The 14421-nt window shown below is 44.4% G+C and overlaps 1 protein-coding gene across 1 annotated transcript; it reads right to left on the reverse strand.

Moving 5' to 3' along the window:
- Nucleotides 1-7682: 7682 nt before the first annotated feature.
- On the reverse strand, nucleotides 7683-11083 carry LOC129697561 (kinesin-1 heavy chain-like). The gene is given in 2 exon segments (XM_055636230.1): nucleotides 7683-9275; nucleotides 9278-11083. Coding segments are annotated over 2 exon segments (711 nt in total). The 5' UTR covers nucleotides 9621-11083; the 3' UTR covers nucleotides 7683-8907.
- Between the last annotated feature and the right edge of the window lie 3338 nt (nucleotides 11084-14421).

Consider the following 14421-nt stretch of genomic DNA (forward strand, 5'->3'; position numbering starts at 1 on the left):
AAGAGTCTCACAGCGGGGCTCACAGCTCTGGCCCGTTCCTTTGAGAATGTGGAAATGAATAGCGACCAAAAGGATGCATTAGCATTACTGTGTAATGTGCAGTTTGAATTGAATAACTTAAGGAAGGGAGCTATTCAGCCGGTACTTGACCCTAAATTCGCGGTCTTGTGCAAGGAGAGGGATATTAAACCTCAAACGCTTCTATTTGGTGGAGACTTGTCTAAGCAGGTCAAAGAGTTGGATGAGGAGGCCAGGACTTTGGGGCTGATAAGGGCAGCGAAGGGGTACCTAGGTAGAAGGTATCAACCCTATGGGCGTCCTAGAAAGGGTGGCCAATTTAATACCACCAGGAATTGGAAAGAGAGGAGCCCACAGCGGCAACAGCGTCCTTTTTTAGGGGTTGGCCCGGGACGTCCGCAGTGGAAAATGAGGAAGCCAGTACATCAGCAGCCATCGTATACCCAACATCAAGGGCCTCCACATCAGCGCACCAAACCAAGAAAATAAATAAATTATCACCGATAACCATGGAGGTAGGTGAATCTGCGGCTCCGAAAGTTGTAGGGAGCACGGAGGTTGGAGGGGTATTGCAATTTCATTTGCAAGCATGGTGCAGTATAACTCAGGACAGATTTATCCTTAGCAGTATTAAGGGATATCTCATAGAGTTTATACATGAACATAACCCTCCAGTACAACATACACCGGACAGGAAATATATACTTACTAAATTAGAACAAGCAAAAGCTCACATAGAAATAAAAAGATTATTTAATCAAGGAGTCATTGAACAAACCAAACCTGAAAAACAGGAGTTTGTATCCAACATATTTATTAGGAATAAGAAAGATGGGGGTTGTCGAGTTATTATTGATTTGTCAACACTTAATAATTTTGTGCAATATGTTCATTTTAAAATGGATACGTTTAGCACTGCTATAGACTTAGTGTCTAAAGGCTATTTTATGGCAAGTATTGACCTTAAGGATGCTTACTATACAATACCCATTAGATATAGACACAGGAGGTTTTTGAAATTTAATTGGATGGGACAGCTTTGGCAGTATAAGGCTTTGCCAAATGGACTTACGTCAGCGCCCAGGTTGTTTACAAAAATTCTAAAACCAGCCTTGGCACTGCTGCGACAACAAAATCATAGAGTAATGGCATATTTGGATGATATCCTTATAGTGGGGAAAACTTATGAATTGGCATGTCAGGCAGTGGAGGCCACCAAGCAATTGTTTCAACACCTGGGGTTTATTATCCATCCAATTAAGTCCAATTTAACACCATCAACTAATATGGATTACCTGGGGTTCACCATTAACTCAATTGATATGCTAGTGACTTTACCTCTAGGGAAAGCCACAGAAATACAAAGTGATTGTTTAGAGCTTATTAATACTGTTAAGCCATCCATTAGACGGGTAGCCAGGATGATTGGGAAAATTGTGGCTGCTTTTCCTGCCATACAATTTGGACCATTACATTACCAAAACTTACAGAGAGACAAAATTAGAGCACTTAAAAAGAATAGAGGCCATTTTGATAGGCCAATGGAGCTAACAATTGACGCTATAAAAGAACTACAATGGTGGGAACACAATGTTAAGTATGGCTCCAAACCAATAGTTATTGATAACCCGTCTATGGTATTACAAACAGATGCCAGTGCAATTGGTTGGGGTGCTACGGATACCATCTCGAGCTGTGGAGGGAGATGGAATATTCAAGAAGCTAACCTACTAAACACCACGGGTATAAATTATTTGGAAATGCTGAGTGCATTTCATGGGCTAAAGTCTTTTTGCTCAGGAATGAGCCAGCAGCATGTTAGGTTGCAGATAGACAATACCACGGTGGTGGCATATATAAATCATATGGGTGGAAATATATCAATATCTTGTGACAAGTTGGCTAATTTAATTTGGCAATGGTGTATCCAAAGGGATATTTGGTTATCGGCTACGTACCTACCAGGGGTACTAAATTCAGTGGCGGACGCCAGGTCACGTAAATTTAATGAAAATACAGAATGGATGTTGAATAAAAAGGTCTTCGGGGTAATCATAGAAAAGTATGGAAGACCGGATATTGATCTTTTTGCATCCAGGTTAAATCACCAGTTATCAAGGTATGTATCATGGGAACCAGATCCTGGGGCAGAAGCTACAGACGCTTTTTCTCTGCACTGGGGGAAATGGTTCATATATGCATTTCCTCCTTTCTGCCTCATCAATCGGGTACTAAGGAAAATTCAACAGGATTCGGCATCTGGGATTCTCATAGTACCTGATTGGCCTACTCAACCATGGTTCTCGGTGATACAGGATATGGTTTTGGAACCATGTATGCACTTGAAACATAGTAATAAGTTGCTGGTGCATCCAGTAACCCACGATAGCCATCCGTGTTATAAAAATATTAATTTGTTGGCTTGTAGACTTTGAAGGAACCTCTACGAGACATGGGGCTATCCAGTAGAACGGTGGATATGATTACTGCAGCCCAAAGGAAGTCAACACAAAAACAATACTTATGTCACATTAAAAAATGGATTAATTACTGTTGTTATAATCATCTGGACCACAGGGATAAGAATGTGCCGGCAGTGCTAGAGTTCCTCACCAGTCTGCACTACGAAGGACTTGGTTATAGCACTATTAATAGTGCGAGAAGTGCTTTATCTACCTTTTTGTGGCAAGGATCAGATCACCTGTCAGTGGGGTCTCATCCGCTGGTAATAAAATTGTTGAGAGGAATCTTTAACACCAGACCTCCTAAACCTAGGTATACCCAGATCTGGGATGCAGGAGTGGTCCTCAACTTGCTTAGAACTTGGTCGCCGGCCACAGCATTGACGCTGGACATGTTAACTCGGAAAATGGTTATGCTGATGGCGTTGGTTACAGCACAGAGGGTCCAGTCACTGCAAAAGTTGAGACTGGATAGTTTCTCTAAGATGGCAGGACGGTTGGTCTTTGTTATACAGGAGTTGGTTAAACAGAACAGACCAGGATCAGCAGGACAAGTCCTTGAATTTCTGGCTTACCCGCAGGACGAACGTCTCTGTGTAATGACACATATTTTATTGTATATTGAACGGACTAAGGCCGTTAGAGGCAAAGAAATGGGGCTGTTAATCAGCTATAGGAAACCTTATAAAAGGGTGTCTACTCAGACTATTTCTAGATGGATTAAATATGGTTTAAATAAGGCAGGAGTGGACACTAATATTTTTAAATCTCACTCCACTAGGGCGGCAGCTACATCCGCAGCAAAACGCCTTGAGGTCTCCATGGACCAAATCCTCAGGACGGCAGGATGGTCGTCGGAGAGGACATTTCAAAGATTCTATAATAAACCACTAAGTGGTATAGAGTCGTTTTCGGGGAAACTTTTAAGTTCCGTGTTATAATTTATCCCTGAGGAATAAGGGTTATGATTTGATTTAATAAATATTATTTATTGTTACGTTATACAATTCGCATTAAGTTTCTGGTTTTTTGAAATCATTAACAATTTCTCCCAAACTACCAAGGCAGTTGTGAAGCATGGACTCGGATTTCCAGGGCGTGAGGTCACAGAGCTTTGAAATCTTCATGGAGTCCCTCACGTGACTCCGAAGTAAAATAGTAAGATTAAACGAGAACTTACCAGTTTGAAGTTTGATCTGTATTTTATGAGGAGGAACGTTGAGGGAATACATGCCCTCCGCTCCCACCCTCATAGGGTCATATCTGGAGCTGGTATCTCTTTGTAATCTTGCTATTTTAGGTCAATATTGGGTATCTGTGACCTCACACCACCTTTTCACACCTTACCCTTCCATATCTCTAGGCAGACAAACGATTCTCCAGCATCTGCAGTTCCTTCTTAAACACTTCCGTATCTCTAGTTTCCCTCTCCCCTGACTCTCTCTCTCTGACGAAGGGTCTCGACCTGAAACGTCACTGATTCCTTTTCTCCAGAGATGCTGCCTGACCCGCTGAGTTACTCCAGCATTTCACTCCAGCATGAACCAGCACCTGCAGTTCCTTCCTACACATTACCATCAGCAATGTTCTTCAGTGAGTGAAGAAAGCGAATGGTATGTTAGCATTCATAGCAAAAGGATTTGAGTATAGGAGCAGGGAGGTTCTACTGCAGTTGTACAGGGTCTTGGTGAGACCACACCTGGAGTATTGCGTACAGTTTTGGTCTCCTAATCCGAGGAAAGACATTCTTGCCATAGAGGGAGTACAGAGAAGGTTCACCAGACTGATTCCTGGGATGTCAGGACTTTCATATAAAGAAAGACTGGATAGACTCGGCTTGTGCTCGCTAGAATTTAGAAGATTGAGGGGGGATCTTATAGAAACTTACAACATTCTTAAGGGGTTGGACAGGCTAGATGCAGAAAGATTGTTCCCGATGTTGGGGAAGTCCAGAACAAGGGGGTCACAGTTTAAGGATAAAGGGGAAATCTTTTAAGACTGAGATGAGAAAAACATTTTTTACACAGAGAGTGGTGAATCTGTGGAAATCTCTGCCACAGAAGGTAGTTGAGGCCAGTTCATTGGCTATATTTAAGAGGGAGTTAGATGTGGCCCTTGTGGCTAAAGGGATCAGGAGGTATGGAGAGAAGGCAGGTATGGGATACTGAGTTGGATGATCAGCCATGATCATATTGAATGGCGGTGCAGGCTCGAAGGGCTGAATGGCCTACTCCTGCACCTATTTTCTATGTTTCTATGTTTCTGTGAGTCCATGGAATTTATTACCACAGACGGCTGTGGAGGCCATCATTTGACATTTTTAAGGTGGAGATTGACAGATTCTTGATTAGTCAGGGAGAAGGCAGGAGAATGGGGTAGAGGAGTGCAAAATAGATCAGTCGCGATTGAATGGCAGAGTAGACGCGATAGACCGAATGGCTTAATTCTGTTCCTATGACTTCTGAAGTTATGAATGTTTGCCAACTGGCCTGTCAGGGTGAATATGACAGGGGGGGATCAGTCTGAAGAAGGGTTTCGGCCTGAAACGTTGCCTATCTCCTTCGCTCCATAGATGCTGCTGCACCCGCTGAGTTTCTCCAGCATTTTTGTGTACCTAGGGTGAATATGGCAGTTTGATGGGGCCAGTGCTAGTTAAAAGTTGATTGAAACATGGACTCGTCAGCCCACAGAGTCAACGCCAGCCATTAATCGCCCAGTCACACTGGTTCACTGTTCTCGCCATTTCCCAACCACTCCCAATTTAATTTTTTCTTTCCGTAATGAGCTTTTATTGCATATTCACGGTTTACAAAGCACTGCTTGAATCAAAACTGCTATTCATGCAGTTTGCAAACATCGAACATCACTTCCTGGTTCGGGAGCTGCAAGGCGTACGAACGGCACCAACTAGACAGGATTGTGAAGACCGCCAATTCAATTCAATTCAATTCAATTCAACTTTAATGTCATCGCACAAATACAAGTATCAGTACAACGAAATGCAGTTTTGCGTCAGTCCGTAGTAGTTGTACATAAAGAGAAAAAAACAAGAAAAAAAATAGAAAGAGAGAAGATACAGAATAATCAGGAAATACAGAATGATTAAACAAAGGGGGACGGAGGGACCAGAGAAGTCTATCGTCGGGACTCCGAGTTCAGCAGTGTGATTGTGTTGTTATAGAAGCTTTTCCTCATCCTGCTGGTACGTGACCTGAGGCTCCTGTACCGCCTCCCTGATGGGAGGAGGGCAAACAGTCCATGGTTGGGGTGTGAGGGGTCTTTGATGATCTTCCCAGCCCGACTCAGACACCGTTTTCGGTGGAGGGCATCCATGGCAGGGAGCGGGGCACCGATGATGTGCTGCGCGGTTTTCACCACCCGTTGTAGCGCTTTCCTGTCCGCAGCAGTGCAGCTGCTGTACCATACCGTGAAGCAGGTGGTCAGGATACTCTCTATGGTACAGCGGTAAAAGTTGGTCAGGATCTGGGGGGACAGGTGGGCTTTCTTGAGCCTCCTAAGGAAGTAAAGGCGCTGCTGTGCCTTTTTGATCAGCTTGGAGGTGTTGAGGGACCAGGACAAGTCCTCCGAGATATGCACTCCGAGGAATTTATAGCTGGAGACGCGCTCCACCTCAGTCCCGTTGATATGGATGGCGGTATGACTGCCTCCTCTGGTCTGCCTGAAGTCGACAATAATCTCCTTCGTCTTTTTGGAGTTGAGGATGAGGTTATTGTCGGCACACCAGGTGGTCAGGTGCTGGATCTCATCCCTGTAGGCTGACTCATCGTTGTCGCTGATCAGTCCTACTACCGTGGTATCGTCAGCAAACTTAATAATGGCGTTGGATCCGTGCTTTGGGATGCAGTCGTGGGTGAAGAGGGAGTAGAGGAGAGGGCTGAGCACACAGCCCTGTGGCACTCCGGTGTTCAGTGTTATAGTGGAGGAGGTGAGGTTATTGACCCTAACAGACTGTGGTCTGTTAGTGAGGAAGTCCAATGTCCAGTTGCAGAGGGAGGTGGAGATGCCAAGTCCACTGAGTTTGGTGATCAAGCTGGCTGGGATGACGGTGTTAAAGGCAGAGCTGAAATCTATGAACAGCAGCCTGATGTAGGAGTTGTTGTGGTCCAGGTGGGTCAGGGCAGAGTGTAGGGCCGCCGATATGGCGTCCTCTGTAGACCTGTTGGTCCGGTAGGCAAACTGATGGGGGTCCAGTGTGGGGGGGAGGCAGGCTTTGAGGTGAGCCAAGATCAGCCGCTCAAAGCACTTTGCAATGACAGGGGTGAGTGCCACTGGGCGGAAATCGTTGAGACTCCCTGTAGCTGACTGTTTGGGCACTGGCACGATGGTTGATGTCTTGAGGCAAGTGGGGACAACACCCTGGGCCAGTGAGAGATTGAAAATGTCGGCGAGGACTGGGGATAGTTGACCAGCACATGCCCTAAGCACCCGGCCAGGGATGCCATCGGGGCCGGCAGCTTTGCGCTCATTCACCTTGCTCAGTGCATCTTGTACAGCAGAGGTGGAGAGGCTGAGAGGTTGTTCATTCGGGGGTGGAGCAACTTTAATGGCTGGGGTTTTGTTGTCTCGGTCAAAGCGAGCATAGAAGTGGTTTAGCTCGTCAGGCAGGGTGTCGTTGTCTGGGGGAGGGGTGTTAACTTTCTGATAATCGGCAAGGGATTTGATTCCTTGCCACATGCGCCTGGGGTCAGAGTTGTTATGGAAATGCTCCTCAATCCGCCGTTTGTGATTGAGTTTAGCGTTCCTAATTCCCATTTTCAGATTGGCCCTGGATGAGCTGTATCCCTCAGCGTCGCCAGATCTGAAAGCGGCATCGCGAGCCTTCAGTAGGAGTCTGACCTCCCTGCTCATCCACGGCTTCTGGTTAGGGAAAGTCTTTATCTCCTTGTGGGTAGTGACATTATCGGTACAGAATTTTATATAGTCCAGAACTGTTGAGGTGTACGAGTTGATGTCCACTTGTGAATTGGAGGTGGACTGAGTAGCAAAGAGACTCCAGTCTGTCTGCTGAAACTGCTCCTGTAAGTCAGAGACAGCCCCCTCAGGCCAGACCTTCACTGTCCTCATGGTAGGTTTCACACGTCTGATCAGAGGTGTGTATTTGGGGAGCAGGAACAGGGAGAGGTGGTCAGACTGTCCAAGGTGGGGGAGGGGGAGGGCTTTGTAGGCTTCAGTGAGGATTATTGGTGCTCCACTCCCTTTCCTGCTGGACATATACAGGAAGAGATGTATCAGCAGAGCCATCTCCATCATCAAAGACCCCTACCACCCATCGCATCACATATTCTCCATCCTGCCATCTGGGAAGAGGTACAGGAGCATTAGCTGCAAAACCAGCAGGATGCTCCTCAGCTTCTTCCCGCAGGCTATAAGACTGATAAACGGACTTCGCCCCCTGCCAAAGTATCGTGCACCAACCACCAACCTGGACACACTGCAGCAGAGCCACTGTCGTGCCGCTGCCGATCGGAACGCCTGTTGATGTTTAGTAGAGAGTAGAGTGTTTAATTTGTTCATGATATATGTATTTTTATTTCTATTTATTTTTTACTGCACACTGAATGGACACTGGTTGAGCAACGTTTTTTTGTTTCCTCTGGGTATGTGAGTACTCAGGAACATGACAATAAAGATATACTATACTATACTATACTATGGTCAGCAATATGCTTTCAGCATAGTTTAATCTGCTCGTCCCAAATGTTAGTCAGACAATGCAATATTTTCATGTTAAGCAATCTCATCAAACATTCCAGTGTTTTATTAGCAGCTTTTTCTGTTCTCTGCGCTAACCACAGTCATAAATCCACCTTCAGTATTCAAATTGTACTTCTCTTCATCGTAAACCAAGATAAAATCACATTTCAAGAAAACTTCAAGTACTGTCTTAATTTACACAAGGGTTATAGCTGGGTTCCTCCAAATCATTTTACCCCCATTGTAAAACAAGCTTAGCAAATCTACTTGAAGACATTGTTTCACAAATCCTAAAACAATGAAATATACACAAATTAGGTTTCAATTTTCTGCGAAGGTTTTCCTGCAACGACGTACATTCAACTTGGCACAGTGCAGACTAAATTTAAGACATGAATGACAATGTACTGTCCAATGAAGCTACACAATAAATCACATGTAGTATTTGCAAGATGCTGACATTGCATTTAGATTTTGCAAGGATGTAGCTGTACAGGCCAGTTTTTTTTTGTTTTGTTTTGTTTTATTCTTCCAAAAATATTCCCGTGAAAAGTTTAAGTTGCAGAGTTCACACTATCTTGGAATGATGAGGTTGTTGGATGATATCTGTTGCGCTTTGATTATGTTGTTGCTTAAAGTATCCTTAACAGATGTAGGCAAGAACCCAATATCTCTGATTTCAGTACCCCTCCAGGGACAAACTTATCTGATTTTACACCTCCACCACCTCCACGTACAGCAACCGCTTGGCTGTTCTGGGAGAATCCACCTCCCCTACGAATTGCACATGGATTGGGGGTTGACCAGGACGAATGGGCTTAGCATTCTGTGCAGAGTGTACTCTCCTCGCCATGTTCTTTGCTCGCACAGCTTCCTTGCTGCGATCCACTTCCTGCTGGTAGCGTTTACGATCTCGAGCTGCATTCTCCTTCGCTTCCTTCAATGCGGACTCCAAATCCTTGACCCTTTCAGCTGTAGCTTGGAGACGTTTCTCCAGCTTTGGAAGCTCACACCGAAGGTCTGCATTGTTGCGTACCAACTGCTTGTGAACCTTGTTGAGCTGTTCAAGGTTGTTTTCAAGAAGGAGATCTTCTGCTTCTGTGCAGCGCTCCCACCAGTATCGTCAGAATCCATTTCCGCACTCTTTTTGACTCTCGTGGCCAAGTCTTGAACAAAAAGCTTCCTAAGATTATGGGGTGTCTGCAACTCTTTTGCCACAGTCTCTTCAAGTCCTTTGAGGTCCAGCCTAGCTTGCTCTGGCCGATCCTGCATGATGGTTAATCCATGTAATTGACGACTTTTCTCCTGATCCACACTTTTTAGCTTTTCACGCTCTACTTGTAGCCATATGTTTTGAATATTTTGTCCACTACCTGTATCAATCCTCCTGCTGAGACATGGGTTACCCCATGGCTCATTAAACATGCATATTTAAATAGTGATCTTGGTAAGATTAGTTTCCCCTCATCATTCCTCCATAGCCCGTCTTCTCTTCTATTACTTCCGCCAGATAAACTTGTTTGGCTGTGGTTTTTCTGCTTTTTGCATTTTTCTTCCTCATGTACTGCCCAGTCCTTAAATTGCCTTAACCCTCCGGTCTGTAGCCCACCGTGTGCTTCTTAATGTACAAGCTTATTTCTGGCCGCATGCCGTTTAATAATTCTATTGTTAGTTGTTGGGCGAATGGTCCATCATCCACCCACTGGTCGGGCGCCACTGTGTCGCTATTTGCTTCGAATACTTGTCTCAATCTGGCGAAATAGTGGCGCACATCCTCATCCTTTGTCTGCACACATTCTTTTATTTTATTATAGTCAACCATTTTTCAGTAATGCTCCCTTACATGCCCTTCCATAGCTATTCTCTTTTGTTGGTAAACATTATCATCATGCTCCCATTCGAAATGCAATCCTGGGCGTTCCAATCCCCTTCTATCAAACACCAATCAAAACCGAACATACTTTGCAAGGCTTGTTCATATTCAACACAGTTTAACCGATAACTCACGACCAGGTTTCCAAAATCCCGTTGCCACCTTGTGAAACTCTCTTTGGGGTGTGTTATCCCTTCTACTGCCTTCTGAATATCCTTGAGTGTCCACGTCTGATATACATGTATCAGCAAGGCTGCTCCTCCTGGATTAGGCATGGCTATCATTGGCAGGATATTCCCCTCGACTGTACCTTTAAGAATCATGTATGGGCAAGTCTATCTTGGGATGACATTATGTGCTGGCTGTGGGTTTGTACCTTGTACCCTGTGTGTCGAGATTAAGTTGTGGTCGCTGTATGATGAGATTAAGTTGTGTCCTGTGTGATGAGATTAAGTTGTGGTCCGATACCTGCGTGATACATCGTTGTTTACTCCGTTGTATAAAATGTGCAGATAGTTATTAATGACTAATATATAGTTGGGATCACGGAGACATGGCTCCAGGGTGACCAAGGCTGGGAGCTGAACATCCAGGGATATTCAATATTCAGGAGGGATAGAGAGAAAGGAAAAGGAGGTGGGGTAGCGTTGCTGATTAGAGAGGAGATTAACGCAATGGAAAGGAAGGACATTAGTTTGGAGAATGTGGAATCGGTATGGGTAGAGCTGCGAAACACTAAGGGGCAGAAAACGCTGGTGGGTGTTGTGTACAGGCCACCTAACAGTAGTAGTGGAGTTGGAGATGGTATCAAACAGGAAATTAGAAATGCGTGTGACAAAGGCAAAACAGTTATAATGGGTGACTTCAATCTACATATAGATTGGGTGAATCAAATTGGCAGGGGTGCTGAGGAAGAGCATTTCTTGGAATGTATGCAGGATAGTTATCTAAATCAACATGTAGAGGAACCAACGAGAGAGCAGGCTATTTTAGACTGGGTATTGAGTAATGAGGAAGGGTTGGTTAGCAGTCTTTTTGTGCCCCCTTGGACAAGAGTGACCATAATATGGTTGAGTTCTTCATTAGGATGGAGGGTGACATTGTTAATTCAGAAACAATGGTTCTGAACTTAAAGAAAGGTAACTTTGAGGGTATGAGACATGAATTGGCCAAGATTGACTGGCAATTAATTCTAAAAGGGTTGACGGTGGATATGCAATGGAAGACATTTAAAGACTGCATGGATGAACTACAAAAATTGTTCATCCCAGTTTGGCAAAAGAATAAATCAGGGAAGGTAGTACATCCGTGGACAACAAGGGAAATCAGGGATAGTATCAAAGCGAAGGATGATGCGTACAAATTAGCCAGAAAAAGCAGCATACCGGAGGACTGGGAGAAATTCAAAGACCAGCAGAGGAGGACAAGGGGCTTAATTAGGAAAGGAAAAATAGATTCTGAAAGAAAACTGGCAGGGAACATAAAAACTGACTGCAAAAGTTTTTATAGATATGTGAAAAGAAAGAGATTAGTTAAAACAAATGTAGGTCCCTTGCAGTCAGAAACAGGTGAGTTGATCATGGGGAACAAGGATATGGCGGACCAATTGAATAACTACTTTGGTTCCGTCTTCACTAAGGAAGACATAAATAATCTGCCGGAAATAGCAGGGGACCGCGGGTCAAAGGAGTTGGAGGAATTGAGTGAAATCCAGGTTAGCCGGGAAGTGGTGTTGGGAAAATTGAATGGATTAAAGGACGATAAATCCCCAGGGCCAGATAGGCTGTATCCCAGAGTACTTAAGGAAGTAGCTCCAGAAATAGTGGATGCATTAGTAATAATCTTTCAAAACTCTGGAGTAGTTCCTGAGGATTGGCGGGTAGCAAACGTAACCCCACTTTTTAAGAAGGGAGGGAGAGAGAAAACGGGGAATTACAGACCAGTTAGTCTAACATCGGTAGTGGGGAAGCTGCTAGAGTCAGTTATTAAAGATGGGATAGCAGCACATTTAGAAAGTGGTGAAATCATTGGACAAAGTCAGCATGGATTTACAAAAGGTAAATCATGTCTGACGAATCTTATAGAATTTTTCGAGTATGTAACTAGTAGCGTGGATAGGGGAGAACCAGTGGATGTGGTGTATCTGGACTTCTAGAAGGCTTTCGATAAGGTCCCACATAAGAGATTAGTATACAAACTTAAAGCACACGGCATTGGGGGTTCAGTATTGATGTGGATAGAGAACTGGCTGGCAAACAGGAAGCAAAGAGTAGGAATAAACGGGTACTTTTCACAATGGCAGGCAGTGACTAGTGGGGTACCGCAAGGCTCAGTGCTGGGACCCCAGCTATTTACAATATATATTAATGATCTGGATGAGGGAATTGAAGGCAATATCTCCATGTTTGCGGATGACACTAAGCTGGGGGGCAGTGTTAGCTGTGAGGAGGATGCTAGGAGACTGCAAGGTGACTTGGATAGGCTGGGTGAGTGGGCAAATGTTTGGCAGATGCAGTATAATGTGGATAAATATGAGGTTATCCATTTTGGTGGCAAAAACAGGAAAGCAGACTATTATCTAAATGGTGGCAAATTAGTAAAAGGGGAGATGCAGCGAGACCTGGGTGTCATGGTACACCAGTCATTGAAAGTAGGCATGCAGGTGCAGCAGGCAGTGAAGAAAGCGAATGGTATGTTAGCTTTCATAGCAAAAGGATTTGAGTATAGGAGCAGGGAGGTTCTACTGCAGTTGTACAGGGTCTTGGTGAGACCACACCTGGAGTATTGCGTACGGTTTTGGTCTCCAAATCTGAGGAAGGACATTATTGCCATAGAGGGAGTGCAGAGAAGGTTCACCAGACTGATTCCTGGGATGTCAGGACTGTCTTATGAAGAAAGACTGGATAGACTTGGTTTATACTCTCTAGAATTTAGGAGATTGAGAGGGGATCTTATAGAAACTTACAAAATTCTTAAGGGGTTGGACAGGCTAGATGCAGGAAGATTGTTCCCGATGTTGGGGAAGTCCAGGACCAGGGGTCACAGCTTAAGGATAAAGGGGAAATCCTTTAAAACCGAGATGAGAAGAACTTTTTTCACACAGAGAGTGGTGAATCTCTGGAACTCTCTGCCACAGAGGGTAGTCGAGGCCAGTTCATTGGCTATATTTAAGAGGGAGTTAGATGTGGCCCTTGTGGCTAAAGGGGATCAGGGGGTATGGAGAGAAGGCAGGTACGGGATACTGAGTTGGATGATCAGCCATGATCATATTGAATGGCGGTGCAGGCTCGAAGGGCCGAATGGCCTACTCCTGCACTTAATTTCTATGTTTCTATGTTTCTAGAATGGGTTTGAGCGCTGCTTCGGCAGTGAGACTCCCTCAGACGCCTGTACTCTGTGCCATCCTCTTTCATGTATTAAACATTCAGTTGGATCTAAATTTCTGTGCTGCCGTTTGTTGGGTAAATATTTCTAACATAATTGGTGCCCAACGTTGTCTTCTTCCAATAAGCCAAGAGCGCTCACTTTAAGGATTTATGGAAGGTGGATACAGAGTGACGGGGTCCAATCGACACGACCGAGATAAAACTGAATGCTCCGTAGGAACGGGCCCCGGGCTAAGTAATTTTGACTTTGCCGAGTTGTATTTTGTTACCTTCCTCGGAGACCAGAGGCGACGTACAGAATTGTCGGGGACAATTGAAGAGAGTAGTTGGACTACTCCGGCAACCTGCTCGCCAATGAAGTCTGGGACTTCAGAGTCAAGTTGGACTTGACAGGGAAAAAGTATCGTCGTAAGTCTCGAGGAGGGAATCAGAATGGGCTCGACAAACGGAAAAAGTAAACTGTTTGATTTTGACGAACCACTTTGTACTCTCGCGAAACTGTACAGGAAACAAAAACCGAAGTACGGGTAAGAGACAGTTGTTGTGAATAATTGTCCCTGAGTAGTGTGACCACTCGTGTGGTGCGGTCTGGGACTTCATAAACGTGACTTGAAGGAGGAAAAAGGAAATTGTAAGTACTGACAGTGTAACAGAGAGGGTTCGACAAACTCAAAAAAGTTACGAAGGTGATGAAAAATGCATATTTATAGAAAGCAAAAAAATGTGGTCCGATACCTGCGTGATGAGATTAAGTTGTGGTCGATACACCCTTGTTTGCTTTTATACAATGATATAAAATAATGAGTTTGAGCGCTCCTTCGGCAGAGAGACTCACTCAGACGCCTGTACTCTGTGCAATCCTCTCTCAGGTATTAAACATTCAGTTGGATCTAAATTTCTGTGACTGTCGTTTGTTGGGAAAATATTTTTTTTTTTTTTTTTTTTTTTTTAATTTTATTAGAAGTAA

Source organism: Leucoraja erinacea, chromosome 5 (genome assembly GCF_028641065.1).
Source record: "Leucoraja erinacea ecotype New England chromosome 5, Leri_hhj_1, whole genome shotgun sequence".
NCBI classification, from domain to species: domain Eukaryota; kingdom Metazoa; phylum Chordata; class Chondrichthyes; order Rajiformes; family Rajidae; genus Leucoraja; species Leucoraja erinaceus.